The following is a 27,372-nucleotide window of genomic DNA, read 5'->3' as shown; positions in this document are numbered from 1 at the left end:
CACGCCGGGCCGGCGGCGAGCGAAGGGCGGGCGGCGGTTACTCTGGTTACTGCCGAAGCGCCGAGTTGGGGAGGGCAGCGGCCGCCGGCGAGGGATGCTGACGAGGAGGCCGTCGGGAGCCGCCGCCGTCTGAGGAAGCTCCTTGGAGACCGCCGCTCACCCGCGGGGAAACGGAGTCACGGCCTGGAGGGTTCGTGGGGCAGGTGACCCGGGGCGTCTGCAGAGCGGCCGCGCTTGCCTGGGCTGGGGCCGCAGTCTCGAGTCCAAGGCCGTCCTCCGTGGGAAGAGGCAGCCCCGGCGCCGCCCGAGCGTGGGCGCTCCCGCCCCTGGCCAGGCAGCCCCTGCCGCCGCGCCGGGACGTTTCTTTCGTCTCCCCACGCCTCCTGGAAGGGCACCTGCTGCAGGTGAGCGGGCCCGCGTCACCTTTGACGGACATCACCTGCAGCAACTCAGGAGAAGCCCATCCTGGGGAAGGAAATGAATGGGTTGCCGGAAAGATTAGAGTCTGCTCGGAAGCGGTTGCAGCGGGCGATGTTTTAATACTGCTTTCTAAGTCTGGCCAACTTTCCCCTCTTCGCGAACTGTCTTATTCCACCGTGGTAGGATTTTGTAAACTCGTCTGGCTTGAATTGTAATCCTGTGACGGTGTTGGCGGGAGCTCGGCCGCTTCCTCGCGCTCCGTCTGGTGACTCGTTTTGGGGAGAACCTCACATCACCAAAACCCCTCAAGGAAAAAGAGGATCTCAACGCTGACCCGGGGTCACCGAAGGAGCCTTTGAACCATGTGGACTTTCTTGGGCATTGCCACTTTCACGTATTTTTACAAGAAATGCGGAGACTTCGTCTCTTTTGCCAACAAGGAGCTCTTGCTGTGCGTGCTGGTGTTCCTGTCCCTGGGCCTGGTGCTGTCCTACCGCTGTCGCTACCGGAGCGGGGCCCTGCTCGGGCGCCAGCAGAGCGGCTCCCAGTTCGCGGTCTTCTCGGATATTCTGTCGGCCCTGCCTTTCATTGGCTTCTTCTGGGCCAAGTCGCCCCCGGGATCAGAAAATAAAGAACAGCTTGGGTCTAGGAGGGTAGGTTGAATTTTAAGTGGGCAAATGAAGGAGTCTCTTTTTTAACAAATTAGGATTGGGGGTCGCTCAGATGTAAATTTTCATCTTTTCTAAAGGACAGAGGCAGCAGTTTAGATATTCTGGTATGAATTCTCATTTAATTTTCGTGGGTTCTTTTTTTTTTTTTTTTTGGTTTTTAAGCCCTTGACTGTTCCTTGGCTACATCCTTGACACTCTTAGGGGTGATGGAAAAGATTTGTTCCATTTAGTGTCCGTAGAGCCAATGCTGTAATGACACTGATTTGATTATGAATATAGCTTTGCTTGTGAAAGGGGATGTGAAATATTAGAATCTCATTTTGAAGGAGGACACAATCACTTTCTGTGATTGGGGGAAAAAAAGATATTTTATTTAAAACCTTAGGTAAGGATTGTGTTTGTACCTGAGAAGAAAGAAACCTGCTGCGGGTTAAGTCCACTGCTTCTAAATGACAGCTGGGTGGGGAAAGTAACAGAACAATTCGAAAAGTTAGTGGAATAAAAATTAGTTCAGCATTTCGAAGTCTTGGGAAAAACACCTTCCTCTCCCCATGTCGGCGAAGCCTTGAGTAAATCAGTGGAGTAGTGTCCTAAGTCATGTAAGTAATTGAGTAAGGTCCTCAGTTCAGCCATGTTCCTAATTCAGAAGCTAGTCGTCAGTCATGTTTGAGGTTATGCCTCCCGCAAAGACAGTGGTAGGTGAGGGAGCAGTGGTCATTGACACCGGAACGTTTAGAGCCTGTTGGCCATGGGTGTTTGGATTTTTTCCCAAGAGTACTGGGGGACTTTTTCATTTTTTTTTTTTAACATTTATTTATTTTTGAGAGAGAGCACGAGCAGGGGAGGGGCAGAGAGAGACTGAGAAAGAGGGAGAGAGAGACACACACAGAATCCAAAGCAGGCTCCAGGCTCCCAGCTGTCAGCACAGAGCCCGATGCGGGGCTCGAACTCCCGAAACTGTGAGATCATGACCTGAGCTGAAGTCGGATGCTTAACTGAGTCACCCAGGTGCCCCTCACTGGAGGGTTTTAAGCACGGACGTAACAATACTGATTTTTACTTTTTAGAAAGGACATTCCAGTTGGTGTGTGGAGAGTGGCTTGCAGGGCACGAGAATGGAAGCAGGCTCTCAGGTGAAAGATGGCAGTCATAAGCCAAGTGAGGCATGATGGTGACTTGGAGTTAGGGCGAGTGGCCTCAAAAAGTGGTTTACTCTTTGAGGCTCCGGATTGACATTATTTTATTGGATCCACAGTACAAGGCTTACAGAAGGGAGGACTTCGTTTAGAATTTTGGTTCCACCACTTCTGTCTCTGGGACCTTTGGCAGATTGCTTCGTTTCTGTAAGAACGAGTTACCTCTTCTATTGGATGGGGGTGGCGCTGGTCTTGCTGCCAGTTAGGGAGTTAAATGATTGACTGTGGCTCATAATGAATAAATGGTAGCTATTAAGATTGGTGTAAAAGCGCTCATCTGTTAGGAACCTTTTGACTAGTGCCGTGTGCAGCGATGTGGTGGGTGTGGGTGCCAGCAATGGGAGAGGAGGGAGAGGCAGTCTTTAATCTCAGTTTGAAATCTTCAGTGGTGTCTGAGGTAACTTCTGCCAGGGTCACGGACTGCTCGTGTAGGTGGCTGGAATGCCATTACGTCATGTGGTGTTGAGACATTTTGGCGAAGAGAAAATTTGATTACCAGTCATCAATAACTGGGTCTATACGTGAATGCCTCAGGCTTTCTGCTGCTTCTTAAACACCAGGGAGTTGGTGCAGGGAGTACAAAGTTCCCATTAGTGCTTCGTCTGTTGACCCTTTGAATGACTTAACCAACTCAGGTTCCCTTTCCAGGATTGTGTGTGTGTGTGTGTCTGTGTGTGTCTATGGTTTAACAGGGAAAAGTTAGGAAGAAAAACTGATAAGAAATGGCTAAGATGACAAAAAGGATTTATCTTGCTCTCAGAACTATAATTTAAAAAAAATAGTCATTCTGGTCACTAAGAAATACTTCTGGGAAGAGAAGGCTGTTGTCTTTTCCTCCTGGTAAAGGGCAAAAAGGTAATTTCTGTAAGAGAGACGATAAAAAGTGGAATGGACCCGCCCCAGTCCATGCAGAGTTAAAGGAAGACTGGATGAATATTAAAATCACAGAGAATCAAAATTCTAAGGTTTTAGGTTTTGTCTCCTTCCTTTTTGCCCAAGGTCTTTTATTAAAATCCCTTCAAAATGGCATTTGGGCTTATCTTAATCATTAAGGTCAGAGAAATCAAGAAAGATGGTTCCTTGCAATTCTGTATCTGAAACACATTTATATTTGTCAACCCACATACCGGGAAAAAATACTTATTTCGACCCTGAATTATTCATTTTAGAAAACCCAAGAGGCACTGTTATTCTCAGTGGGCATAAATCTCAAAACTGGACTTTTTCATCCTATGAATAAAGTTTTTATTGTCAGCCCAATTAGTGATAGGTTTGATATTTATTCCTAAATGGACCAACTGTTTGACTAGGCTCTCTTAGACTGTCAAGATGGGGCAAATGAAATATGTCCTTATATGTTAAGGGCTTAAGTGTGAAGGGGTTGCACCCCACGGGATAGGATGGGTTATTTTGAACTTTCAGAATTTTCTTGAGTTAAATAATTCTCAATTAATAGATTAATAGCTAGGATGTGATAGTCTTTTTGTTATATAAAAGTAATTTTAGGTTAAGATAGATTTTTCAGATGAAAATCCAAAAGGACAAAATAAAAATGAATAGTGGAAATAAAAATGAATAGCTGTATAGTTTGCAACATGAAGTCAAAATAGAAGTCTTATGTGATTTGCATTTGGTAGATGCTTAGTATGTACTTGAAGAACTGAGTAATTAATGATAGACTTTTCCCTATAATAAGTCTTTGGAGCCCCTTGCAAACATTGTGTATATTTGGCCTGGTGTGGATTTCTAAATATATTTGTATAACAGCATTTTCTAAATATATATGGAAAATGTAGTATGTATTTCACTTTATTGGGGTATTATTATACATTTTTGTTTAATACTTTGATATCATTGGGTTTAAAAAAAATTTTTTTTTTTAATGTTTATTTTTGAGACAGAGAGAGACAGAGCATGAACGGGGGAGGGTCAGAGAGAGGGAGACACAGAATCTGAAACAGGCTCCAGGCTCTGAGCTGTCAGCACAGAGCCCGACGCAGGGCTTGAACTCACGGACCGTGAGATCGTGACCTGAGCTGAAGTTGGACACTTAACTGACTGAGCCACCCAGGCGCCCCGGGTTTTTTTTTAGTGTTTATTTATTTTTGAGAGAGAGAGACAGAGCGTGAGCAGGGGAGGGGCAGAGAGAGAGGGAGACACAGAATCCAAAGCAGGCTCCAGGCTCCGAGCTGTCAGCACAGAGCCTGACGCGGGGCTCGATCTCACAAACCGTGAGATCATGACCTGAGCCGAAGTCTGATGCCCAACTGACTGAGCCACCCAGGCACCCCAGTATCACTGGTTTTTATATATGATCTGGATTTAAAAACATAGCACTGCATTTGGTTGATAATATTTGAGATGAAGGTTTTGCCCAAGATAGAAAAGGCCTGAGTGCCTATGTAGTAGTAGCATGATTTACGGATAGCAAATGTAGATACATAATTAACTTTTTTTTTTTTTTTTAACACAGCCCAAAAAAGGAACTAGTATTTCAGAAACCACCTTAATAGGAGCAGCTGCCTCTTCATCAATATCTTCTCAGAATGATCCAGAAGTTATCATTGTGGGATCCGGTGTGGTTGGCTCTGCTTTGGCAGCCATGCTTTCCAGAGATGGAAGAAAGGTGACAGTAATCGAGAGAGATTTAAAAGAGCCTGACAGGATAGTTGGAGAATTTCTGCAGCCAGGTGGTTATCGTGTCCTTAAAGACCTTGGTCTTGAAGGTAGGTCCATGTTAATTTTTAGGAGTTAATGTGGTATAAGCGAACCCTCTTCACTTTAGACTGTCCTATAACTGGTAAAAAGATATTTCAATTTGTTTACATTTCTAAAAGTCACTATACTCTTTACCAACCAATTTGCATGAAAATGAGAGCAAAGGAGAAGATAAGAGTTTAGTGGATGAGGAGATATAAAGGAGACTTAGTGACATACAGTGAAGTGACTAAAAAATAGAAATGGTCAAAATTAAAGATTGGAAAACTAGAATGAGGGCATGAAATCTAGTGAAAAGTGAAGGGAGCTGTCATTGGTGGAGTACATATTATGTGCTTGTTATGGAACCTTTTATTTAAGTATCATCTATTAAAGCAATAATTTTAGAAAGTTTTTTTTTTAATGTTTATTTTTGAGAGAGTGTGTGAGCAGGGGAGGGGCAGAGAGAGAGGGAGACAGAGAATCCGAAGCAGGCTCCAAGCTGTCAGCACAGAGCCCGATGTGGGGCTTGAACCCGTGAGCCATGAGATTATGACCTGAGCCAAAATCGGATGTTAAACTGACTGAGCCCCCTGGTCACCCCTAAATGATTTTTAAACACTAGCTGTTCATTTAGGAAATACTTACTCGGTGTCTACTTTGTGTGAGGTGCTGTACTTGGTGCCGAGGATATACCGGTGAATAAGACAGATTCATTGGCTACTCTTAAGGATCAGAGTACAAAATATGTCGGGCTCTGAGTTAAGAAAGAGCTTGCTTGGCTCATGTGGTAGGGAGGATAGTGTAATAATTATGTGAATTGATTCTGGAACTAGATTGCCTGACTTTGAATACCAGCTCAGGCACTGAAAGAGCTGTATGACCTTGGCTAAGTTATTTAACCTCCACAGCACCAGTTTCTTTTTTTTAAATTTTTTTTTTTTTAATTTTTTTTTTTTCAACGTTTATTTATTTTTGGGACAGAGAGAGACAGAGCATGAACGGGGGAGGGGCAGAGAGAGAGGGAGACACAGAATTGGAAACAGGCTCCAGGCTCTGAGCCATCAGCCCAGAGCCCGACGCGGGGCTCGAACTCACGGACCGCGAGATCGTGACCTGGCTGAAGTCGGATGCTTAACCGACTGCGCCACCCAGGCGCCCCTAAATTTTTTTTAATGTTTATTTATTTTTGAGAGAGAGACAGAGAGCGAGCAGGGCATAGGGAGAGGGAGACACAGAATCCGAAGCAGGCTTCAGGCTCCTGCTCTGTGTACCCGTTTCTTAATCTGTAAAATGGACATTGTATGTGAGTCCTTGCCTCATAGGTTACTATGAGGTTGAAATGAATTCCTATACACAAAGCACTCAGAACAGTGCCTGGTACGTAGTAAGCATTATGTAAATGTTTGCTGTTTCATTCGAGGAGCTGAAAAGGAGGGCCGTGTCGCTAGAAAGTGTTGGGTGATGGGGAAAGGAGAATGACTTGAGATCAAGGTTGGAAAGACAGGCAGCAGCCACATCATGGAGGGCTTTGCAGTCAGTGGAGCAGGAGTGTGGCGTGATCTTGTTCATGCTGTACGTCTAAAGTGGCTTCAGACCTTTGACAGCTACTCACAATTACAAACACATTTTCTATCCTGACCCACCACATACGTACATATATAAATCTGGCTGAAATTTGTTTCATTTTTCTTTTTAAATACTTGTCATGATTCTACAGTTGTATATAATTCACAACTTGAAATTCATTTCATAATTTATCATTGAGTCACGCCCTGAAGTTGGGAGAATGCTGTTTTAAAAGAACATGTGGAGGGGCGCCTGGGTGGCGCAGTTGGTTAAGCATCCGACTTCAGCCAGGTCACGATCTCGCGGTCCGTGAGTTCGAGCCCCGCGTCAGGCTCCGGGCTGATGGCTCGGAGCCTGGAGCCTGTTTCCGATTCTGTGTCTCCCTCTCACTCTGCCCCTCCCCCGTTCATGCTCTGTCTCTCTCTGTCCCAAGAATAAATAAACATTGGAAAAAAAAATTAAAAAAAAAAAAATAAATAAAAAAGAATATGTGGAGATGGTGTGGTCCATACACCATAAGATGGTGGCAGTGGGGTAGCGACAGTCAGTGCAGAGTCCAGTGCGAACTCATTGCTAAGTCCAAATGATAGATGATGGTGGTTTGGGCTAGCATGGTAGCAGAGGATATAACGAGAAGTGGCCCAACTGATGTTAAAAATGGCGTGACTGACTAAGGGATTGGTGTGAGATATGGGGAAGAAGGAAATATTAAAAAGGATTCCTGGGTTTTGGTTTAAACAGCTGGTAGCTGGTATCATTTGCTGATAGGAACAGGCATTGGGGAGGAATTTGTGGGACATGTTGAGCTATCCAAGAGGAGAAGTTAAGCTGAATATGTGAATCTCGGGTGCAGAGGAGTGGTTTGGGCTGCCTGGAGTTAGAGATTTCAGAGGTGTCAGCCTATCTGTAGTACTGAAAAGCCACAACAATGATTGAGGGCATGTAGGGAGACAAGAGAAGACAGAATAAACTAAGTCCTGGGAAACTGGTATTTGAAGATCTGGTAGAAGAGAGAAGCCTGAAAAGGAGTCTGAGAAGGAGCTGGTAGAATGGCAGAGAAAGCCAGAGCGTTTGGTGCCACTTCATCCAAGAGAGGAGAAGGTTTTGGGTAGGAGGGGATGGGTATGTGTCACGAAGGGGAAGGGCACTATGTCACAGTTTGCTAACGAAGGGTCAGTAAGATGAGTACAAAAAAACGACCATGGGATTTTGCAGTTTTGAAGGTTGCTTGTGATGTTGACAAGAGGTTTCAGCAGAGTTGTGGAGACAAAGCTTAGACTGAAGTGGGTGGGAGTTTAAAAAATATAGAGTAGGAAAGCACTCTTGAGTTTTTCTGTAACAGAAAACAGAAGTAGGGCAGTAATGAGATGTAGATGTGAAGATAAAGAAGGTGTATGTTGATACTAGAGCATGTTTGGTGACGGAGATGATCAAGTAGAGAGGAAGAAACTGATGACGCAAGAGAGAGAAATGACTAAAGGAGTGATGTCCATTCATTCATTTAATAAATATTCATTTAGCATGCACCATATTGTAGCTGCTGTTCTAGATGCTGAGGCTACAGTGGTGACCAAAACAGACACAAACTGTTTGAAGAGTGAGAAGGGAAAATAATGTTGAATGGAGTGGTGTGAGGGAAGGGGAGAGATAAAGAGTGGGCAGATCGTGGGGGCTGAGACCATAGGATTTTATAGCCCACTATGTGGATTTGGCTCGTATTCCAAAGGGCAGCCATTGGAGGAGTTTAAGGAGTTATTCAATCTCATGTTTTAGAAGTGTGTTTAAAAATATTATTTAGAAGTATTCATGTTATTCTGTAGGAAAAGAGTGGCAAAGTCAGAAGCAGGGGGATCTGTTAGGAGACTGTTGCAGAATCGGTGAGAGTTGATGGCTTGGAACATCCTAGGATCCCAGCGGTAGAGTGGGTGGGAAGTGGTCACACTCTGGAAACGCCTTTTGAAGGAAGAGTCAGTAGGACTTGCTGGTAAGTCACATATTAGGTATGAGAGAAAGAGAAGGGGGTCAGTACTTAAACAAGACTAGAAGACATTACCAGGAAGCGGTCCAGGACCGAACCCTGGGGAACTCTGATGTATGGTGATCAGTGAGGCAAGTGGAAGTGATAAAGGGGGACTGAGGAAGAGCAGTTAGTAAGGAGGAAAAGCAAAAGCCTGCAGGGCCCAGGACCCAAGTGGAGAGAGTGCTTTATGAAGAAGGAAAGTTCTGTCTCTGTCCTTTTGGGTTCCCTAACCACCATCTTACTGGAGAGGTTCACCTGAAGCAGATGTAACAGTATCGTGAGACAGGATTTTGTTGCTTTTATAGTTGAACATTAGGCACCATAAATGCTCTCAAAACTGATGACTGTACATAGAACCATTTAGAGATCTAGCTTCAGGAGATACTTCCAAGGCTGTGGTAACAAGCCTCAGCGGATTTTTTTTTTTCAATATATGAAATTTATTGCCAAATTGGTTTCAATACAACACCCAGTGTTCATCCCAACAGGTGCCCTCCTCAATACCCATCACCCACCCCCCATCAACCCTCAGTTTGTTCTCCGTTTTTAAGAGTCTCTTATGCTTTGGCTCTCTTCCACTCTAACCTCTTTTTTTTTTTTTTTTCCTTCCCCTCCCCCATGGGTTTCTGTTAAGTTTCTCAGGATCCACATAAGAGTGAAACCATATGGTATCTGTCTTTCTCTGTATGGCTTATTTCACTTAGCATCACACTCTCCAGTTCCATCCATGTTGCTACAAAGGGCCATATTTCGTTCTTTCTCATTGCCACGTAGTAGATTTTGATATGTAGTTCAATGCAAGAGTAAGGAGAGCCTCTAAAGTATTTTATCGAGTCCACATACCATGAATACCTTTAATATTACAAATACGAATTTTTATTAACATTCATTATGCTATGAATTTCCCCTGAGTTGTGATGAGATGTGGATGATAGAAACACTTGGGATAGTTATTTTTTAGAGTGTGGATTTTTAACATAATATGGACTGATCCATCCTGAGTTATGTTTTTTTTAATGTTGATTTTTGAGAGAGAAAGCACAAGCCGGGGAGGGGCAGAGAGAGACGGAGACACAGAATCCGAAGCAGGCTTCAGGCTCTGAGCTGTCAGTACAGAGCCCAGTGCCCGACTGGAACCCATGCACTGTGAGATCATGCATGGCCTAAACCGAAGTCAGATGCTTAACCGACTGAGCCACCAGGTGTCCCCTGAGTATGAGTTTTTAATAAGTGATTGCCCTATGGGTTAAGTTTAATATCTAGAACTCTTTTTGTTTTAAAAAAGTTTTTAATTATTTATTTTGAGAGAGCCTGAGCAGAAGAAGGGCAGAGAGAGAGGGAAAGAGAGAATCCCAAGCAGGCTGTGCACTGTCAGTGTGGAGGCCCACATGGGGCTCAGACTCACACACTGTGAGATCACGACCTGAGCCGAAATCAAGAGTCGGACACTTAACCGACTGAGCCACTCAAATGCCTGCCCCAAGAACTCCTAAAATTAATATAAATGCTGTATCTTTCTCATAACTCTTAATATCTGGTGGGGAACCTCTTATTTTCTTTAGGATTATTTTGGCTTTTCTTGGCCCTTTTGCTTTTCTCTATGTAATTTAGAAATAAATTTTCAAAAAAACTCTGTCAAGATTATGACTGAAATAGCACTGAATCTGTAGCTCAGTTTTGGAATAATTGGCTTAGACTTCCTGTCCACGAATGTGGTATACTCCATTCAGTTAGGTCTTTAATGCATTTAAATAAAGATTCATAAATCTTGTATGTTTTTTGTTATATTTATTCCTTGATTCTGGTTTATATTTGGGCTTTCAAAAATGATACCTAATTTATTATATACTGTATACTTGGTTTGAGGTTCAGAAGTTATATGAGGTCATGGCATAAAGGTATGTTTGGATTTTTTATGGATGACTCCACCCCTAGCCTATGGTTAATGGCTTACTTCCATATGCCATGTCTCTTGGTATTGAATTTTTTGTGGTTTCTGTGTTATTGACAAGACATTTATGTATGGTGCTAAGTTTCATTGTCCCTGGTCATGGTGGCTCCTATCTCCTATTCAGGAGTGGCCCTTAAAACTCCACTCTTACACTTGTGGTTCTGATGCCCTTATGCTGTTGCCTTTAAAACTTGTTCACTGGTTTGACTTTGAAGTTGCTTTTCATTTTTAGCATAGGCAGGTTTTCGTGTTTTGTTTTTTTCATTGTTGGTTTTATTTTTTAATTTGCCTTTTTATAGCAAGCAGTTTTGCATTTTTTTTAATGTGGAGGAGTGTTTTCCATGTCAGTTTATGTGATATACTGACCAGTAGTCTAATATTGTAAGTGTGGAGCCTTATGATTAATAGATAGTGATAGCTCTGTTATGTCACTGGCTTCAAAGTTATTGATGTCTAGTGTTCATGAAGCACGAATTTCATTGAAGTGTAGGGTAGTCTTTTTGCCTACTTAAAGTAAAAGTGTGCAAAGTCTGTCATATTTGATTTTATCACTAAAGTTGAGACAGAGACAGATTTAAAAAATCTTAAATAAGACCTTATTTATATACTTGTCTTAAGATAGTTTACCCAAGGAAAAATTTTACTGTGCTATTATGCTTTTAACATTTTCTGGTATGTTCTAAAGTGGCCAGTGTAAACATTTCAAGTACTTCCATAATAGAGTTATGGGTTAAGAAAAACAAGCTGTCTCAGTGGCTGGACAAAGCATTATAGAAATATTAAGTGGGCTTCAGATATTTAGGTCAGAAAAGATTGGCAATTTGCTGAGACCCAAACTGAATACACTGCTACTTGGCAGCTCTTAGGATGTCTGTGCACTTTTCTCTGACTGAATTTTAACTGTAATAACTTAAGAACGATACTAAAAAACTAAGTAATTTTGATTCTAGGTCAGAAGTCTAACAAAATTCAGCCAGTTTGTCCCCGACTTGACCTTAAGGGCAATTAAAAAGCATATCAGAAAGCTAATTTATTTTGACTTTAGCTTAGATGTGTGATAGAATTCTTTGTCAAGATTTTCTTTCATCATTAGAATAATTAGAAATTATTCTAATGCATTTCATCTTAATATATTAATCTTGTTTATCATTATGATTTTAGGCCTATGCATAGTATTTTCTCAGTTGATACTTCATAATGTACTCTACCTTTCTAAGATTAATATTTGGTTTGTTTTCATTTCTTCTTTATTAGTGATAACACTATAGTAAACTTATTCTTATATATAACTTTAAAAATTCTTAAAACTTGGGGCACCTGGGTGGCTCAGTCAGTTAAGTGTCTGACTTCAGCTCAGGTCATGATCTCATGGTTCCTGAGTTCAAGACTCGCATGGGGCTCTGTGCTGACAGCTCAGAGCCTGGAGCCTCCTTCCAATTCTGTGTCTCCCTCTCTCTCTGCTCCTCCCACCGCTCGCACTGTCTCTTGCTCTCAAAAATGAACAAACATTAAAATATTTTTTTTAAATTCTTAAAAATTAAAAATTATATTTTTAGGATGAACATAGATGAATTTCCAAGACTAAGATGATTAAATCAAAGGATGCTAACTTCTTTGTGGTTCTTGATAATTATTGCCACCATTACTTTCTAAAATGTTGTTAATTTACAGTATATATAATTTACAGTAATATATAAATTTATCAGTTTTATCATCTCACCAGCAGTTTTCATAGATTTGGTATCTTAATGTTTCAGTTTATTTCATTGATTTGTTTTTTTTAATCAGGTTTTGAACATTTTCCTGATCTTTCAGTGTTTCCATATTGCTTAATGTGAATCATCCTTAAACTTTTCACCCATTGACACTAGGATGTTAATATTTTTCCTATAGAATTTAATCAGTAGATTTTCTATATAAATATTAATCTTTTGTGATATTACAGATTTGCTCAGAGGGTTGTCTTTCAGATGCATTAAGACTTTTGAAATAGTTACTTATATTAATGTCCATTTGTCCAGATGGTTTCAATCGCTTTATGAAGAAAGAGACTCATTTTCAATGCCTCCATGTCCTTTGGTGCCTCATATAACTCTGGGCATGATAACAAAATTGATTTTTTTTGAACTGAATTGTTTTGCAGATGCAGTGGAAGGTATTGATGCTCAGGTCGTACATGGCTACATAATTCATGATCAGGAAAGCAAATCAGAGGTTCACATTCCTTACCCTCTGTCAGAAAACAGTCAGGTGCAGAGTGGAAGAGCTTTCCATCATGGAAGATTCATAATGGGTCTCCGGAAAGCAGCGATGGCAGAGCCCAAGTAAGACGACTCAAACGTATGATGTTAAAGAAACACATTTAAACTTGGCCTTTGCACAAATACCATTTCATAAATTGTCGTGTTTGGGTATGGGCTGGAACATAGGTATTACTAAAGTAGACTGCAAGTTAGAAGAATGTTAGATCTTCAATGCCTTTGTCAAGAATATCATGTGAAGAATTTCCATGTGAATGACACAGAACTATTGAGATTTTTCTTTTGACTAAATAACGTTTCTATGTTGTTGGATTTAGAGGATAAACTTTTTAAAAATTCTTTTTAATATTTATTTATTTTTGAGAGGGTGAGAGAGACAGAGTGTGAGCAGGGGAAGCGGCAGAGAGAGAGGGCAACATAGAATCTGGAGCAGGCTCCAGGCTCTGAGGTGTCAGCCTCTAGAGAGCCAGAAGCAGGACTTGAATTCACAAACCGTGAGATCAGAAGTCTGACACTTAATCGAGCCACCCAGGGGCCCCTAAAGGATACCCTTGTAATTAAGGTTTAAGTCCCTGTCTGCCTATTTAGGAGTTGGGGTTTGTGCTTATGGTATTTTCTGTTAAAAGTCAGAACAGAGGACTTCAAGGGAAAATCCCTTTTCCATTCTTACAAAGGAAGGACCTAGTCTGGTAGGACTGGCTTCTTCTCTTAATTATTAACTTCTATTTGCCCCTAGCCTTTAGGCACTGTAATTGAGGAAGTTTCAAGCATAAGAACCCTCATGTCATTGGCAAAGGCTTAAGTGTTGAGTAAGCTAGTGAAGAAGTAAGTGGACTTCCCTTAGGACTGAAAGAATTTGATGTCTGTGGAAGTAGAATATGTTCATTGTAGAAAAATGGAAAAATCCACAGAAATGTACAGAGGTTTGTAAAAATTATCCATGACTCTTCTGATTAGAAGTAACTACTGTGAATGATTTCGTGGATAAAGTCCCAATTCTGTTTTCCCATCTGTGTATGAATTTGTGTGGGTGTGTAAAGTTTTTCTGCATGTACTTTTTTTAATGAATTGAGGTAAAAATCTAATATTACTTTTAAAACTACTTTTAAAGATCATTAGATTAGTACCTATGTATTCAATTTTAAGAAATTAGAAAATAAAAACCACACTTAATTCTGAAACCCATTAATGATGTTTTTGCTTATCATTCCAGACCTTTTCTGTGTACATGTGTGCACACGTGTGTCCAGTTTACGTGGGTAAACTGGAGATAAGGAATTTATCTTTTCTTATGTAAGTTGTTTGAGCTACTCTGTTGTGATTTATGTCTGTGTATTTATCCTTTAGTACAAAGTTCATCGAAGGCATCGTGCTACAGTTATTAGAAGAAGATGATGCTGTAATGGGCGTTCAGTACAGGGATAAAGAAACCGGGGACATCAAGGTGAGAGATACCAAATGTTAGCTCTTCCTAAGAGATTTTGTCTTCCTTCTTTTTCTCCTATTCCTTTAAAAAAGTAGGCCCACCAATTTACTGCTTGAGTTCTCCCTAAGCCCTCTGCAGAAGGATGGGTTTCAAATTGCAACACATTGCCCATTAGAGCACCTCACAACGCTATGCACACAGCTTTGCAGACACACCACTGGATTAGCTGTATTAAAGACCGAAGTGAGAAAAACAGAAAAGCAGAGGAGACTGGAAGGCAAAAAAACCCAAGGATTCGATACAAAAGAAATGATTAGAATAAAGTAAACAAGTTGTTTCAAATTGTTTAGATCTGAAAAGGGAAAAGTACCAGAATGCCTGGGGAGATAGCAGAGTAAAATAGTTTCCAGTATTTGCTCATTTTGGTTTAGCGAAAGAAGAGAAAGAGTGAAAGGCTAATCTGTTGGTTTTTGTGGATGGGTCACCACCACCTAGAAACTACTCTAATGGGGGTGACTGCAAGGTAATACAAATACATATATCCACATTTACAAAAATTCTTCTAAGCCCTAGCCACTGGTTGAAAGCATTATATGAAGTTAGAAAATTCTAGAATAGGGGAGGTAGGTAGGGGAATGGACTAAATGTGTGATGGGCATCAAAGAGGGTATTTGTTAGGATGAACACTAGGTGTTACATGTAAGTGATGAATCACTAAATTCTACTCCCAAAACCAACTACCCTATATGTTAACTAACATGAATTTAAAGTAAAAAAAGAAAAGTAAAGAAAATTCTAGAATAAACATTGGACTCGTCCTTGGACTTTGTGATGATGAGATTCAGTCTTCTGTGGTCCACACTTGTTTGGTAGTTGATTCCTCTGTTGTCTATCAAAGTGTAACTTAACTCCCAGATGATTTGAATGGTAGTACTTTGAAGGAAGGCAGTCCCTCAGGAGAGGAAGTATTAATGTCTTATGCATTTAAGTTCCATAACAGCTTCTTTAGTAGCATTATCTTCATTACCCTCCATAATGTTGTCCAATAAAATATGTAAATATTTTAAATGTGGTCCTTTTACTTTGTATTTCTAACCATTTAGCTGAGTATTGTTTATCTTTGTTGTAGGAACTCCATGCTCCATTGACTGTTGTTGCCGATGGACTTTTTTCCAAGTTTAGGAAAAACCTGATCTCCAATAAAGTTTCTGTTTCATCTCATTTTGTTGGCTTTATTATGAAGGTACTATAGGAATATAATTATAGAAAAATAAACACAACTTGAAATTTGAAAATTATTAATTCTTTTTTTCCCCCCTAGCATGCACCACAGTTTAAAGCAAATCATGCTGAACTTATTTTGGCTAATCCGAGTCCAGTTCTCATCTATCAGATTTCATCTGATGAAACTCGAGTACTTGTTGACATTCGGGGGGAAATGCCCAGGAATTTAAGAGAATACATGGCTGAAAAAATTTACCCACAATTACCCGGTAAGAAAGAGATTTCATCCACATTGTAATCTGTAGTCTAAAATATCACAAAAGGCTGTCCATCTCTGGTTCTCACTAAAGCTGTTTCTAAATTAGGCCAAAGATAAACATGGCAGATAAAAAAAAAAATGCATCTAGTCAGTCAGATACACTGGAGTTGAGCTGTTTAGCACGTTGAAAAAAACAACCTTCAAATTAAAAAAATTTTTTTCAGTATATTTTTTCATATTAATAATTAAATCATTGCTTTCAGGATAATTATTAATATTGGCATATGTGGTACTTTTTAAGGTGGTCCAAATAGCAATCTAAGTTCTCTGAATTCTAGAAATCTCTCTTATACTTAATTACTTTTGTGCTTGGTTTTTGTAGCAATAGTAGCTACCATTTATTGAATATCTACTATAAAGTGCTTTATAAACATAACTTTATCTACACGATCACCCTGTGAGGTAGGGCATTATCATGATCCCCATTTTATTAATGAGGGAACTAAGGATCAGCAAAAGGTCCTCCAAAGATAAACGATCACTAAGTGACAGAGCCAGTGTGAGGCCAGTTGTGTGTGGCTCATATAGCCCCCTTTCAGAATGTTAGAGCTGTAAGCAACCTTCAAGGTCATTTTTAGTTTTGAGTTGAATACAGAAAGGCTTCATGAGAGTTCAGGCATCTTTGCAAAACACTCCTAAAAAATTACTTTCTGACATGTTTTTTTGAGACTTGGAAGATGTCAGTAAAAAAAAAAAAATCTAAAAAATTAATATTATTAATTAAAATATTAAAATATAAAATTGAAGAGAAACCCTTTAATATGATTAGATGATATGATTATAGTAATAGGAAACTATCTGTGGTAGGTGTGTATTTTGTTTAAAAATTCTGTTTCTTTTTCAAGTTTTTTTGGTCCTGTTTTGTTTTTAAATAAGCGCTGTGCCCAATGTGGTGTTTAAATTTTTTTTTTTTCAACGTTTTTTATTTATTTTTGGGACAGAGAGAGACAGAGCATGAACGGGGGAGGGGCAGAGAGAGAGGGAGACACAGAATCGGAAACAGGCTCCAGGCTCCGAGCCGTCAGCCCAGAGCCTGACACGGGGCTCGAACTCATGGACCGCGAGATCGTGACCTGGCTGAAGTCGGACGCTTAACCGACTGCGCCACCCAGGCGCCCCCCAATGTGGTGTTTAAACTCATGACCCTCAGATCAAGAGTCACATGCTCTACTGACTGGGCCAGACAGGTGCCCTCTGGTTATTTTTTAATCTATGTGAAAGCACTCTGTTTAATAAGAATATAAACATCTGAAGAGGACTATGATGGACTTAGATTTTTAATAATGACATTTTCAGGACGCCTGGCTGGGTCAGTCGGTTGAGCGTCTGACTCTTGATTTTGGCACAGGTCATGATCCCAGGGTTGTGGGATCGAGCCTTGCATGGGGCTCCACCCTGAGCATGCAGCTTGCTTAAGATTCTCTCTCTCTCTCTCTCTCTCTCTCTCTCTCTCTCTCTGCCTCTCCCTTTGCCCCTCTCCCCACCTCCTGCTCACTCTCTCTCCCAAATTAAAAAAAAAGACATTTTCAACATTTCAATATATTTTCACTTAAGCCATTTTTGAAGCTTTTAGGAAAAATGAATTATTCACATTTAGGAAAAAGATAGTCAATAATGTGATATTTTTATTTTTTATTTTATTTTTTTATTTGTTTATGATTTTATTTTTAAGGAATCTCTGTACCCAATGTGGGGCTTGAACTCACAACCCTGAGATCAAGAGTCGGACACTTTGGGGGCCTGACTGGCTTGGTCAGGGCAGTGTGCGACTCTTGATCTCAGGGTCATGAGTTCTGGCCCCATGTTGGGTATAGAGATTACTAAACAAAAATAAAATTACAGAAAAAAAAAAAAGGTGCGTGCTCTACCGACTGAACCAGCCAGGCGCCCCAATAATGTGGTATTTTTGGCATTTTTTTTTCTTTTACTGTAGATTGCCTTTTCCAGTACAGAGGTTCAGAACAGACTTCCCTGAGATCATGGTGGGAAACCATTTGTAGATTTATATTAATATTAGTTAGGTTATTGAAATTCTACTTATAGGAATGGAATAGTTTCAGCGTAGGCGTTCTGCGCCTGTATTCCCAGATTACACTGAGAACTGTATGAAAAGACAGTTCATTTCCGATACAAGTAGAAGCATAAAACTTTAAAACTTGGGAGTATCTGAGAGATGGGCTAATAGCCAAAGCATTTCATTTTATAGATGAAGAAACGGAAGCTCAGAAAAGTAGAGCTCTCTGCATCTTACCCTTTTTCTACCATACATATATTCCTGCTGTTTGTGAATTGGTAGTACATTTCATCTGTCATTACCAGGTTATGGTGGTGATGGTAACCTAAGTGTTAAATCTGATCCCTGTCAGTGAACATTTGGAAGAGAGGTGGGTGGTTTTTCTCCATCTCCTCTCCTCTGAATTTGCTTCACTCTCTTAGCTGTTTTGTTCATTCAGCTGTGTGTATCTATTTATATTAATTTTCTCAGATTTCTTAGTCATTCCTCAGCATGAATAACTAGGTGCTTAATCAACAATTGTGTTAATAAAATAATTAGTTCTTGATTTGCCACCAGGATATATGTAGCAACCATAACAGAAGTATAGAAGGTATTTGTTTATACTTGATTAAGAACATGTGATAATTGAAAATTGAATTTTATAAACCATTGGGATTTATTGCAGATCACCTCAAAGAACCGTTCCTAGAAGCCATTCAGAATTCTCGTTTGAGATCTATGCCAGCAAGCTTTCTTCCTTCTTCCCCAGTAAACAAACGAGGTACCATTTGATTGGAGTGATTTATAAAGTATATTCCAGATATGTAAATTCCAAATATTCCAAATATAATATGTGATTAAATTTATGCTGCTGGGAATGATATGTGGGACAGAGAAGTGGTTCCTGTGGATGAACACATTACTAACACCAAAATTAGTTTTATGATATCTTTATTATTTAATGTTGAGTGCATTTAAGTCATTATTTGGGATACAACAGTTAAATATAGTCCTAAATCTAGAAAAGGCAGTTTTCTGGTCAGGGGTATAAACTGGTAATTTCAGAACACTTTGATAAATGCTGTAGTCAAAGCCCACTCGTGGTACCACAAGATTCATTGTGGCAGGGAGGGGAGCTTGTGAACTAGGAAGGGTGATTTGGGAAGACATGTCTCAGGCAAGAAAACGGGGGTTGGGGCAAGAAGGGTTAGTGGGAGTTCATTAGGTGGACAGTGAAATGAGGGACTTCTAAGTAGATGGAATAGCATCTGCAAAGGCCACGAAGGCTGAGAAATGGTGGCACTTTCAGTGAACTCAAGTGGTTTGCTGTGACTGGAGCATAGGCTAGGTGTCAGAGTGGTAGAAAGGTAAGGTATTTATTTAAAGTTTAGTTTTAATCCTGTAGACAGTGGAAAGTCATTGCAACTTTTTTTTTTAATAATAGCTTTTCTGAGATGTAATTCATAAATCATATGGCTCATCCATTGAAGTTTACAATTCATTTGTTTTTAGTATATTCATAGATCAATGCAACCATCACCACGGTCAGTTAAAACGGACTCTAAAGAGCCTTTTTATTACCCCAAAAAGAAACCCTATATCCATTAGCAGTCGCTACTCATTTTCTTCCGACTCCCAGCCCCAGGCATCCATTAGTCAGTCTACTTTTTGTCTCTGTGGATTTGCCTATTCTGGACATTTTCTGTAAATGAAATCAGTGGATCCTTTGTAAGTGGCTTCTTTGAGGTTCATCCACATTGCAGTATGTGTGAGTCCTTCATTTGTTTTCATGGCAAAATGATACTCCATGTGTGGATATACTACATTTTAACTAGCTATTCATCAGTTGATAGACATTTGGCTTGTTTTCATTTTTGGTTATTATGAACGGCGCTGCTGTGAACGTCTGTATATGAGTCTATGTACGGACGTAATTTTCATTTTTCTTGGGTTTGGTAACTCTGTTTAACTCTTTGAGGAACTGCCAAACTTTTCCAAAGTGGCTGCCCCATTTTACATTCCCATTAACAATGTATGAATGTTCCAGTTTCTCCACATCCTCAACATTTGTTATTATCTGTCTTCTTGCCCATAACCATTCTAGTAGGTGTGAAGTGATATCTCATTGTGGTTTTGATTTCTATTTCTGTGATGGATAATGATGCTGAAAATCTTTTCATATGCATATTGGATATTTGTATATCTTCTTTGGTGAAATGTCCATTCAGCCTGCACATTTTTTAATTGGTTAAATTAATAAAAAAAACTTTTGTTGAGTTCTAGGAGTTCTTTATATATTCTAGATATAAGCCCCTTATCAGATAAATGATTTGCAAAAACTTTTCTCATTCCATGGATTGTCTTTTCACTTTTTGATGATGTCCATTGAAGTTTTTAATTTTCATGAAGTCCAGTTTATCTGTGTTTTTCTTTTGTCACTTTGTGCTTTTGATGTCATATCTAAAAAGACTTTGCCCTAGGAGCGCCTGGGTGGCTTAGTGGGCTAAGTGTCCAACTCTTGATTCGGCTCAGGTCATGATCTCATGGTTTGTGAGATTGAGCCCCTCTCTACACTGAGAGGGCGGATCCTGCTTGTGATTCCCTCTCCCTCTCTTTCTGCCCCTCCCCTGCTTGTGTACTCTCTCTCAAAATAAATAAATAAACTTAAGAATACTAGCATGGGAAACAGCAGCATTTAAAATAAATAAGTAATTAAAAAGGCTTTGCCCTATTCAAGATTGTGAAGATGTAATCCTATATGTTGTTCTAAGAGATTTATAGTTTTAGCTACTACATTTGGGTGTTTGATCCATTTTGAGTTAAATTTTGGGTATGGTGTGAGGAAGGGGTTCAGCTTCATTTCTGTGTAGATACCTGGTTGTCCCAGTACTATTTGATGAAGTGTAGTCTTTCCCCATTGAAGTGTCTTGGCACTCTTGTCAAATTAGACTGTAAATGTAGTATGAGTTTTCTCTTTCAACAATATTTTGTAGCTTTCAGAGTGTTTTAATACGTTTCTTTTGTTAAACTTATTTCCAAGTATTTTATTCCTTTTCATGCAATTGTAAATAGACTTGTTTTCTTAACTTCATTTTAAGATTCTTCATTGCTAGTGTACAGAAATACAATTGATTTTTGCCTGTGTATCTTATATCTTGAAACCTTGCTGAACTCATTTATTTCTAATAGTTACTTGGAAAGTTTTAAATGAGATGGTGACACGATTAGATTTTTATCTTAGAGGTAATACTCTGTGCTGTCGAGAGTGGTTTGGAAGAAGGGTCAGGCAAAAGCTTACAGTAAGGCCGTTGTTCCACGAGGGTGGTGGTGAGAGGTTTGAACGCCGGGCCGTGGCAGTGAGAATGGAAGGTAGGGAGTGGAAACGTGTGTCTCTGGGATGTAGAATGCATGAAAGTTGGTGACCCGTTGGCTGTTGTAGTAAGGGAGAAAGAGGTCTCTTGATGGATTCTACGTTTCAGGCTTAGATGATTTTGCCAGCTGTTTGCTAATATTGGAAATATAGGGAAAAGAATGTAAGTTTAGGAAGTGTGGGAAGGGGTGGTGAGTCCGCTCTCGGGCATATTGTGTATGAAGTGCTGGCAGGGCGTTGGAGGAGAGGTGCGGAACACCCCTGGCAGCCTGAGAGCAGGTCCCCAGAGACAGGTGTGGGCGGGAGCTGTCTCTACGCCGTGGCTCCTGAACGTAAACAGATGGAATTTGCTATGGGAAAACATGCATAATAAACTACTGATCGTATAAAGAAACTAATGCAAAGCAGAATGAAGAGGCCAATGCCAAACTGATATAAATAGCATGCCAGCAACAATTGGTGGAATTAGAAATGTTCCTTGGAGAAGGAGGAATAAAAGCTATTTATAGTTTGTGGGTTTTTTATTTTTTTAACGTTTATTCCTTTTTGAGAGACAGGACACAATGTGAGCTGGGGAGGGGCAGAGAGAGAGGGAGACGCAGAATCTGAAGCAGGCTCCAGGCTCTGAGCTGCCAGCACAGAGCCCGACGAGGGGCTTGAACTCATGGACCGTGAGATCATGACCTGAGCCGAAGTCAGATCCTTAACTGACTGAGCCACCCACGCACCCCATATAGTTTGTGGTGTTTTTAGTGAAGATATTAGAGAAATACATAAGAAATGTGAATTAATATTTCAAAGCTACCTTTTTAGAAGCTAATATTTATGTGTATTCTACAATTAGTTACAAATGTAACTGTGACGTTACAGAAAATAGTTACCCATAATCTTGCCACCTTCACATTACTATTATGGTTGTCTGTGTCTCTTACAAATACAATTAAATAAACGCTTTGTTGAAATGTTACTCAAGTCTTAGGTCATTAAGCGGGCTGACAGGGGCCCGGGGAGCGCGGTCAGGCCGCTCAGGCAGGCGCACCTGCAGTCAAAGGGTGGCGCCTCCTGCCTCTGCAGTTTTGAATCAAAGAGCTGATTTTCAGGTAAGATTCAGTCAGGGCTTATTTGTCCAAATTAACTTCAGATGGGTTTGGAATATCTGCTTGTTCCTGCTCTTTAATTCAGACTGCAGCATGGCTGGGTATCATCTTCCCAGGGCCTGCTTTCTTTATTTAAAAAAAAAATTTTTTTTAATGTTTATTTCTGAGAGAGAGAGACAGAGCATGAGTGGGGGAGGGGCAGAGAGAGAGGGAGACACAGAATCCGAAGCGGGCTCCAGGCTCCGAGCCGTCAGCACAGAGCCAGACGCGGGGCTCAAACTCACGAACCGTGAGATCATGACCTGAGCCGAAGTCGGTCGCTCAACCAACTGAGCCACCCAGGTGCCTTAACTTCAAACTTTACGGACATTTCTCTAGAGTGTGCTGGCAGCCAGTGTTGCCATGAAATGTCAGACCTCTTCATTTTTCCCATGTGGAAGACTTGCTTTTTGTGCCAAGATTCTTTTGGTGTTTTCATGAAAGAGGCCTTATGCGTATGTGACAGTTTGACTTCACCTTTGACTCACATGTGACTTTCCCGAGGGCAGGGACCATGTTCTCGTTCTCACTGTATCCCCAGTGTCTGTGACCTACTAGGTGCCCAATATGGACTAACTGAATTTTTGCATCAGCAAATTTTAGGCATGATTTGTTCCCTTGTATTTTCACATCTTGATTTTCTGGCTCACACTCACGTTTAGAAAGTAACAGACTATTTTTTTATGTGTCTTAAGGGATGATGTCATAATCTAAATTCTCTCATTGTAGGCGTTCTTCTTCTGGGAGATGCGTATAATATGCGGCATCCTCTTACTGGAGGAGGAATGACTGTTGTTTTTAAAGATATAAAGATATGGAGAAAATTGCTAAAAGGTATCCCTGACCTTTATGATGATGCAGCTGTTTTCCAGGTAGGATATTCAATCATTCTTTGACAGAGGTGGCTCAAGACAGATTTCTTTCTAGGCCTAAGAGGGATGGGACCTCCTTGGGGGGATCTGTACCTGGGAGGAGCCTGATTCTCAGGCGGCCTTGTTCCGTGTAAAGAATCTGGGAGCCTGTGCACCCCATGAATCTTACCGAATTTCTGTTTTTTTGTTTTTTAAAAATGTTTATTTATTTGAGAGAAAGAGAAAGCGTGAGCAGGGGAGGGGCAGAGAGAGAGAAAATCCCAAGCAGGCTTTGTGCTGCCAGCATGGAGCCCAACACAGGGCTTGAACCCGTGAACTGGGAGATCATGACCCAAGCCGAAATCAAGTCAGATGCTTAATCGACTGACCCCCCCCAGGTGCCCCAGTTTCTCCATTTTTGTATGAGTATTACGTATCATTGGTTGGCACGGGCCACTTCGCCCGTAGTGATTGTACATTTAGCTTCAGAGTCATGGAGCTCATTGCCCTGGAGAGGTGTTCTTGTGTGTGCGTGTGTGTGTGTGTGTGTGTGTGTAAATGATGAATATAAGGCTGCGTTACTTGTAGGTAGTCCTCAGGATAAACATCAGCTTGAGGGGATTATAAGCACTCATTTGTGCTGCCCCCCAGCTTTACCATATAACAAGTGATCTCTTTCTTTTTTAGGCCAAAAAATCATTCTACTGGGCAAGAAAAACATCTCATTCCTTTGTTGTGAATATCCTTGCTCAGGCTCTTTATGAATTATTTTCTGCCACGGATGGTAAGTATATCTTACTTTCTTCAGTTTTTTTTTTTGTTTTTGTTTTTGCTTTTAATTTATTTTGAGACAGGGAGAGGGGCAGAGAGAGAGAATCCCAAGCAGGCTCCTCACTGACAGTACAGAGCCCAGTGTGGAGCTCAAACTCATGAACCATGAAATCATGACCTCAGCCAAAGTCGGACTCTTAACCAATAGAGCCACCCAGGTGCCCCTAAGTATAGATAATTTTTAATGGAAATTACTGATTTTTAAAGTTAAAAAATTGATTTTTATCACAGGAAGGGAACTGAATTATAAAAAAGTTAGTCGTTAGGCCACAAATAGAAATATTTACCAAGTCTACTGACTCCCAACTGGTGGCCCTTAACTCCATCCTTGCGCAAGACTTTTAGCCTCTAATTATCACGTATCCACCACTTTGTGGGGATGTGTTAACAGCAATACTTCAATAATGTGTCTATTCATTCCTCTGGCCCAAATCAGCTCACGCAGAGCCACAGATGCACAAAGTCGTGATGGAGGGTCTTCTGGCCGTGAATGAAAACGAAACATAGTTGTTAAGCCTTTTCTTCCTTGAACACCAGTTTCGATTTCTGTTCGTTGTATTTTGTAAAATAAGTAATGAGCTTCGTAACAAGGTTAGATTTTTGTCTCCTGCTACAATGCACGAATAGCAGAATGCGTCCCCCTTCTACTCACTTGAAACGTTCCCATGCTTTCGTATTTGCTTCCACATTGTAAAGTGGCGACGGTCAGTCTGTATATTGAGGAAAACGTGACGCAGCAGAAGCAGTAGAAATGGAGGAGGAGGCGACTGTGCCACGATGAAATCGGACATTTACGTTTTCAGGAATAAATGTGACTCCAATCCTATTACCTCAGATATTTACAACAAGCCTACTTCCGTGAACTGGCGATCCAGTTCTTTGGTGACCTGATACGGCACAAGTGCCTTCTGTGGCCTCCATACACGTTATCCTTGCTAAAAGAAAAAAAACAACTCATTGATGGTGGTTCGCCAATCTACCCTCTCTTGCTAACTGGCACGGAAGCTAAGCTGGCGGGGTGGGCAAGTAAAAAGAAAAGTTTTGAGTTTTTCTAAGCACTTCTTTTTAAGTTTTCCTAAGCTCTTGAGAGTCTTACATTATGAATTTCAGTCTGCCAACAAACAACTTAAAAGAAATTATGATAGAAGAGGAAAGAGTTTTATTGGAGTGAGATCACCTATTATATCCTTTTTTATCTGTTCTAAAGAAAAATCTTAAGTATACCTGAAAAGAACATTGATTCTAAATAGATTATTGGTTGATAATACTCTGTTGTGAAGGTTTGACAGGTTACTTTGAAAAGTATGAAAAAGTATACAAATATAAGGCATTATTAATATTTAATATTCACAGCTATTTTTACTTGATAATATGCTCAGAAATACAGGTTGGGTATCTTAGAGATTGGGAGTTTGGGTTCTAGAATTGTGTTTTTATGACCAAAAGAATTTACAACATATTTGCATCATTTAATGAATTTACAACACAGTCAAGGAAATAACACTTAAACAACTTTAACTTCTGAGACCTGCATGCTTTTTACAGTGATTATTTACTAACAGAAAAGTTTGTTCACACTTAAGCTATTGCCCATAATGCTAATTATGGAATTTAAAAGAAATTTTGAGTTGTTGAAATTCCAGGACTAGATTTTTTAAAAAATTATAAGGTTTGGTCTATGTTACATTTTTTTCTGACAGATCATTAGCACCCTAAAATAAATGTGTGAATATTTTGATTCAGAGTGATTTTAAAATTTTATTTTAGATTCCGTACATCAACTAAGAAAAGCCTGTTTTCTTTATTTCAAACTTGGTGGAGAATGTATTGCTGGTCCTGTTGGGCTGCTTTCTGTGTAAGTTGTATTTATTTATTTAAATATATTTAATGTTTATTTATTTTGAGAAAGAGTGCAGGCAGGGGAGGAGCAAAGGGAGACAGAGAGAGAGAGAGGGAGAGAGAGAGAGAGAGAGAGAGAATCCCAAGCAAGCTCCGTGCTGTGAGTGCAGAGCCCGATGTGGGGCTTGAACTCCCACACTGTGAGATCATGATCTGAACTGAAATCAAGATTCGGACGCTTAACCTACTGAACCACCCAGGCACCCTGGGTTGTCTTGATGACACAGGAACTGGGTATTTCAGATCTTCTTTGGGACTGCTCAGTTTATCAATTACTGCAAGTCTTTCTTCCTTATACATTTTGTCACTTTACTATCCATTAGAATCTCAATCAGAAGGTAGCTCAGAGAAAGGAAAAAAGCAACACTTAGTCCTGTGTTTTACTTCTGGGAAAAGTGGTGAGCAGAAGTTGGTGGTAGAGGGGGCTAAAGCCCTGATTAAAATAGAAACTTAGTTTTTGCTGGTGGGTTTAACCACATGATCTGATTGTTGGGAGCCACAGATAACAGAGGAATTTGTATTTAAAACTTAATTCAGTTGATGTGCAGGGACTTGTGAAACTCAGTAATGGTTTTGACAGTACAGGCATACATAGAATTCTTGAAGAGTCTGCAGGGTAAAATTCTTCAAGTCTCTTCTCATTCATCTATGATCTGAATGTCAATACAGTTATCTTTGGAAAACCCAAGACTCCCACAGGTCAGGCCATCCAGGTACTTCGGACTGAGGTCTCAAGATCAGTGGAACAGCTCAAAACATACAGTTTATGTGAACTAGACTAAGAGTTGCTGGCTTCTCTGACAAGGGGTAGTCTAAGGAGTGTCTTGTAAGAACATGTATCTGTCCCTGTCATCATACAGCGGGCCACACAAGCTTGAAGAGTCCTCTAAAGTGTAGAGCGTGTGTTCAGCTTTGTAGATGATACATAATTAGAACCTTTTTATGAGTAAATTTTAATTGCCGGGTCTTACTAATATATATATGGTTTTTTTCGTTTGTTCTTTTCTGTTACAGACTGTCTCCTAACCCTCTAGTTTTAATTGGACATTTCTTTGCTGTTGCGATCTACGCCACGTATTTTTGCTTTAAGTCGGAGCCTTGGATTACAAAACCCCGAGCCATTTTCAGTAGTGGTGCTGTCCTGTACAAAGCATGCTCTGTAATATTTCCTCTGATTTACTCGGAAATTAAGTACTTGGTTCATTAAGCTAAAAAGGGAACCATTTGTGAACGAATATTTGGAACTCACCAAGTCCAAACTCTTGGAAGAGGATGTACATAGCAGAGAAGGAAACCACTTCTAAAGTGGAAACTCTTGGACCAAGATTGGGGTTAATTTGTTTTTGAGGTTATTTGTATATAAACATGTAAATATATACTTTGCAATTAAAATGAAGGGTAAAATAGACATTTGAGAGAAATGATCGTGATCATAAATTAGTGCTAACACTGAGGCTCTGCAGTTTTTCTTTTGACTTTGGGGATTTGGGCAGAGTCATGCGGGACATGCAAATAAAGTGGAGAATGAGCTCGAA

The 27,372-nt window shown here is 40.3% G+C and overlaps 1 protein-coding gene across 1 annotated transcript; it reads left to right on the top strand.

Moving 5' to 3' along the window:
• On the top strand, window positions 1-27,372 carry SQLE (squalene epoxidase). The gene is made up of 11 exons (XM_030304009.1): window positions 1-1,073; window positions 4,761-5,013; window positions 12,668-12,848; window positions 14,133-14,229; window positions 15,341-15,454; window positions 15,533-15,704; window positions 18,436-18,531; window positions 22,986-23,128; window positions 23,795-23,891; window positions 25,706-25,793; window positions 26,852-27,372. Exons 1-11 carry the CDS (start codon window positions 783-785, stop codon window positions 27,042-27,044), a joined length of 1,725 nt encoding a protein of 574 aa, XP_030159869.1. The 5' UTR covers window positions 1-782; the 3' UTR covers window positions 27,045-27,372.

Source organism: Lynx canadensis, chromosome F2 (genome assembly GCF_007474595.2).
Source record: "Lynx canadensis isolate LIC74 chromosome F2, mLynCan4.pri.v2, whole genome shotgun sequence".
In the NCBI taxonomy this organism is placed as follows: Eukaryota; Metazoa; Chordata; class Mammalia; order Carnivora; family Felidae; genus Lynx; species Lynx canadensis.
The sequence above is the reverse complement of the archived record's forward strand: the minus strand, read 5'-3'. Positions and strand labels throughout refer to the sequence as shown.